This window comes from Corvus brachyrhynchos, unplaced genomic scaffold, assembly GCF_000691975.1.
Source record: "Corvus brachyrhynchos isolate BGI_N302 unplaced genomic scaffold, ASM69197v1 scaffold6, whole genome shotgun sequence".
Taxonomy (NCBI): domain Eukaryota; kingdom Metazoa; phylum Chordata; class Aves; order Passeriformes; family Corvidae; genus Corvus; species Corvus brachyrhynchos.
Window position 1 is genome coordinate 1,523,698 of NW_008238632.1, and position 5,211 is coordinate 1,528,908.

At 41.8% G+C, this 5,211-nt stretch overlaps 1 protein-coding gene across 2 annotated transcripts in view; it reads left to right on the forward strand.

The window, feature by feature from the left end:
• PDE7B (phosphodiesterase 7B) overlaps positions 1 to 5,211 on the forward strand; it is a 172,110-nt gene that overhangs the window by 162,842 nt on the left and 4,057 nt on the right. For both annotated transcript variants that reach the window (XM_017737200.1, XM_008635956.2), the window contains exons 12-13: positions 567 to 663; positions 4,613 to 4,693. In XM_017737200.1, coding sequence (XP_017592689.1) covers positions 567 to 663; positions 4,613 to 4,693 — 178 coding nt within the window. The remainder of the gene's footprint in view (positions 1 to 566; positions 664 to 4,612; positions 4,694 to 5,211) is intronic.

The following is a 5,211-nucleotide window of genomic DNA, read 5'->3' on the forward strand; positions in this document are numbered from 1 at the left end:
TCTTTCCCTGTACTCAGTCCCCTACAAAGCACTTAAAAGTACTAGTTAACTAAGTGAAACCAGGCCAGGGGCAGTGTGGAGAGCCCTGTGCTTAACTTTGTAAACAAAAATATGCAGACATTAAGATGAAGTGTAATTGAAGTGAGATGCCAGGTCACTCACTGAGACCGCAGAGAAATCATGCCCAAATACACCAGCTTGGCTCTTCTCTTCTTTGTCATCAGCCATGGATGCTGAGCCAAGCAGTCAGCAGGAGCCAGCCTGAGGGTTTTGTTGGCTTATTCCTTGCAAGGAATATCCAAAACACTTTGCAGCCTTGGAATGTGGCCCTGCTCTTGTTCTCACTATGGTAAAGTGGAGGGCTGAATGAAAGTTTTGTTTGCAGCTTAAATAAATGCTCTTTCCTCAAAGGGCACATTTGGGTGAGGCTGAGTCTCTGAAAGGTAATCTTAACCCTTCCCAGCATCACTGGCAAGGCCTGGAAGTTTCATGACTGCAGATTTACTGCTGAAGCACTGCTAAACAGTAACTTCTTCTCTTACGACTACTTTCCTTCTTGCTTTCAGATTGCACTCAAGTGTGCTGACATTTGCAACCCTTGCCGGGTCTGGGATCTGAGCAAACAGTGGAGTGAACGGGTCTGCGAAGAGTTTTACCGGCAAGGTCAGTCTCTTCAACTCACAGCAGTCCCCTTTCACCTCAGCTTTCCATGGTTTTTGTGTGACAAGTCAGAGGTAGCATTCAGCATAACCAGCTTGCCTTGAAATGTGCCTTGAGAATGAGCTGTTCAGAGATACGCTGCCTCACTGGAAAAGTGGGAAGGGTGGAAGAGCAACAAGTGTATCTCTGCCCTCACTGCTCCTCTGCCAGCATCAGGCAGGAGCAAGGACTCTGCTGTGCCTCAGCACTTGAATTCAGCTGAAAAGCACAGGGCTGGGTTCTTCTCTGATACCGTCCAGTCACCATGAGAGTTTCTGAGCTGGAATGGTGCCAGCACTACACTGCCCCAAAATCCTAGCACTGAGTTTTGTCTCGCTTTTAATGCTCCCACTACAACTCTGATGAGAGCCTTACCCTCACTGTTTCCCAAATATGACACATTCTTCTGCCTGCAAATGCAGAGAAAGGGTTCTAACACTCTTCCCAGCATGCTGTTGAAAGGGCCAAAGCAAGCAAGCCAAACCTCAGCTAGAACCTATTGCAAATGTTTTCAGACCCCTGCAGAGAGCACAGTCAAGCAGGGGTTTTTCTGAAACACAGTAATTACACCATTTGGCTCCATCTGCATAAGGCAGGGTCATGCTGTGCTACAATACAGGGTGCAGCAGAGTTTAATCACTGCTAAAATCTTTCTTCAGAGCATCCTGAGAGTTGAAGGCAAGTGGTACAAACACTGGAAGAGCACACAGTGAAGTTCTCCATTCATTTAACACTCTGCACTACAAAATTAAGCCACCTGTGATCTGGTACCTGGTACAGTTAGTTTGTAACAAAGACAAACAGGTCAGCAAGTTAATTTTCAGCCATTGTCAGTTTAAGCTGGTGAAATGTCTTTGACGCCTTTGAAGCAACGTAAGCAACTTGCCCAATGCAGGTTTAGTTAGCCAGATGTGTAGTGAAGGCATAATCAGTATCCAGCTCATGAGGTGCAGCACCTCACCTTTAATGTATTGGGGGACCATGCCAAGAAAGACAGCTCAGCTCTTACAAATGTAAGCTTTTTCCACAGCCCTCAAGATTTGTTAGTCTAACATCTGAAATAGACCTCTAAAAGGGGATACCTGAGTACATGAGACCAGCTGGAAGCATCAAAGGGAGAAAAGGAGCATTTCATGTGGAACAACATACAGAAAGTGTGTTCTGACTATCACTAGTGGCTGTATAACCCTGTTCAGTGATACAACACCCCCAGTATTAAATAGCATGCTTTTAGATACCATTATCACTTTAAAGTGTTTTTGTAGACCTTTCTACCCCCTCACACACAATGATGGGGCTTGAAAGTATTTTTTGGCACTAAGTTTAACATTTGGAAACCATAAAGTCTCATGTTTTGATTTTTAACTATAGATGAGACAGATAACAGCACAATTAGTGCTTTGTTTAATCTTCCTTCTGGAACAGATACAAAGTTTGAACATCTTTTTTTATCGAACCTTTCTAAGGCCGTTTTAATAGAGACTCAGATCCCAATCTTCCAGTGTTCTGGTGCATCTACACTACATGTTAGTAAATAAAATATACAATCCAGGTGCATTTCAGGGAGCATCTGATGCCTACAGCAGCTCCTAATAAAAACCTTTCCTGGAAAAACACTTTAATTTGTTCTCAGATGTTTTAAAAGTCAACACAGTTAGGAACACAGGGTAAGTAATAGAACTTGATTTGTGTATATGAAACTGGAACTAGTAAGAAAAATTTTTCAAGAAAATGGCTAATGTTGAAGCAACATTAGTGATCAGTTTCTCTGATGAGGTTTTAAAATTGCTTGGAAGGTCTTCCCCAGCAAGAAAGTTCTCAGGAACTAATTAATGCAGTTCCTTTTGTAGTAATTTGAAACAGAAAGATTGACCATCATTTTAAGTCCTTACCATGGAAAGGCAAATCTTACTTGTGTCAATTAAGTGACTTCTGAAAGACAAGAAAATGTTGATACACTTTGAGGCAGACAGGTCAGCTGTTTCCTACCCAGAACACATACAGAGGGGATATCACTGGAGTTAGAAACCTTCTTTCAGTCAAAAATTTTTGGAGGAGTAGATGAGAAGACGACTTTCAAATTGCGCATTTGTAAACATGAGAAACTGTTATTTTGTCTCAGTTTTGCTAAATTGTTCCTTTTGATTTTTCGTGAAGCTAAAAATGTTTTCCTGATACTTCCTGAGTACTCAATTAGAACTGAAAATTCTCTGCTCACATTTAAGAAGTAATTGCACGGTGCAGAGGGAAGAAAGGCAAGGCTTAGAAATGCACACGGTGTTTCATATGGGGCTATAGAACCTGAGTAGCACAATAGTGTTTAAGTCAAAACTATTAGTGGGGAGAAAAGAGCTTTTAAACGAAAACAGTGGATTGAAAGCAAAATGTTTCTTTATGGGTTGAATACAGTGTTTTGTCTAAACAAGCAGGTCTGTCTTTCTTACAGGAAAGTTTTGCCTAACGAGCCCTCGCTACATCCGTATTAGTAAATCAGATGGACAAAATACTATTGTCTGAGGGGAAGCGGCACATCTTAGCCTGCTCACGGTTAACTCTCACTTCCCTTCCGTACTGTAGACAGGAAAGGTCCTGTACCTCATGCAGTAACCGGGATTATACACTGGCACAGAAGGCTAACAGGCACAAAGGATGAATGTGTTGCACTCACAGACAGAGAGTGTTTGTTTTAAAAAAAACTCCTACACCCAAAACTTAACTCAGAGCAATCTTTGCATGAAGTAATTGCAGGCATGGGGGATACAGTCTCTCCAGCAGAACAAGTGACTGTTGTCTGGATGGCAGTCAGCAAATGAGACTCTCTGAGATGTTTTTGTGCTGAATTCTTAAATCCAGCATGGTCATTGCTGTTGATTGCCTTCAACTCCATAAAAAACATCTCTTGCCATCACCATGTACAGAAGCCTGTCCTTTGTGACCATTTCTGCAGGAATAATTTCTACTGACTGTTTATAAGCATCTTCTCAATGCCAAATCTGGTCACTTCTGCATCAGGAGCTAACTGAGGTGGCATCTGCAGTGAGCAGATCCTCCAGCCAGGTTTTTCTTTCAACAATTTGAAACAGTCCCCAGGGCTAGTCACAGCAGGAGCTGCCTGCAGGAATCTTCAGGGCAGTCCTGGATTTGGAACCAGAGACCTCCTGGTCCAATTAGTCAAATATTCTGCTATGAAGGTGGCTCAGAGTTCAGCCAACTTCTTTGCTGTCTAAGGTCAGTTCTGTGCAGATGCCTTTCTGGGGACTTCCTTGATGACCCAGGAAATAAATACGCTCAGTGCAGCAGCACAGGCATACCCTGATACCCAGCTACAGCACAATAATAAGACAGACTTCTAATTTCACTCTTTTTCCACGTTTATGACCTGAACTCCATAGCTCTTGACACTTGAAACGCTGCAGGAGTCCATGCTCTGGCACTTACTAGTTTGTTAGTGGAGCCACAGCTATGGACTGCCATGCTCCAACACTCTTCCCTTTATGAGCCACTTCCACAAGAACACAGTATTCATTTCCACTACAGTACTGCTGGAGACACGTTTCTTCTAAAATTGATATACGGCAGTTTTCTGGTAGGAAGATATTTCAACAATGAGTAAATGAAGTAGAATGTCGTAAAAATTTTTCACATGAGAGAGTCTATTTTAAAAATTAAGGTCCTCAGAACACTTACATGCTCAGATTTAGTGTTCATTCAAAAGTCAGATTTTTCTTTGTATGGATAATCAGTTTCTCTGACACCTAAAAAGTCCAGAAAATGAAGATATTTAGACATTTATCGTGGTCATCAGTGGTAGAAGTTTCCAGCTCCTCACAGATACTGTAAGACTGCGGCACAGGTATGGAGAAGAAATAAAGGTGCCAGAAAAATATTTTCTTCTTTTTCTTTTTTTTTGCAGGTGATCTGGAACAAAAATTTGAACTGGAAATAAGTCCCCTTTGTAATCAGCAGAAGGATACAATACCAAGCATCCAGATTGGTAAGTAGTAGTTTCATTCTCTTCATGTTTATCTGACTGTGGCACAAGCTCTAAGAGAAACTTTATCCACCACGTGCCGCACTCCAATCCAGTTGTTTTAACAACAAGAGCTGCGGACACAATAAGAGTTAAAAAATATGTTCTAAATTAAAATGTTCAAAAATATACCCATCAAAGCTAAATGTTCAACAGAAAGAAAAAGGAGTCTTTGCATAGGGGAAAAAATACCCATGGGAAAAATTGCAGCCAGTGTGTGTGACTAAACACTGGTTACTTTCTTGTCTGAAATCTCCTCAAAGGGTTGCTTGACTATCACATGCAGATAAAGCCATATCTTGTTGTGTATGCTGGTCAAAAGCTGTGCATTTCAAAATGAATTGATGTTTGTTTGAGAGTTCATTATTTCTTATCAGGGCTTTTGCCGCTTGTATTGCTCTGTGCTCTCAAGGCACTCTGTGGGGCAGTGCACTCGTGGAATTATTTGTTGCTCACCAGATGTCCCCTGTGTGTTTCTGCAG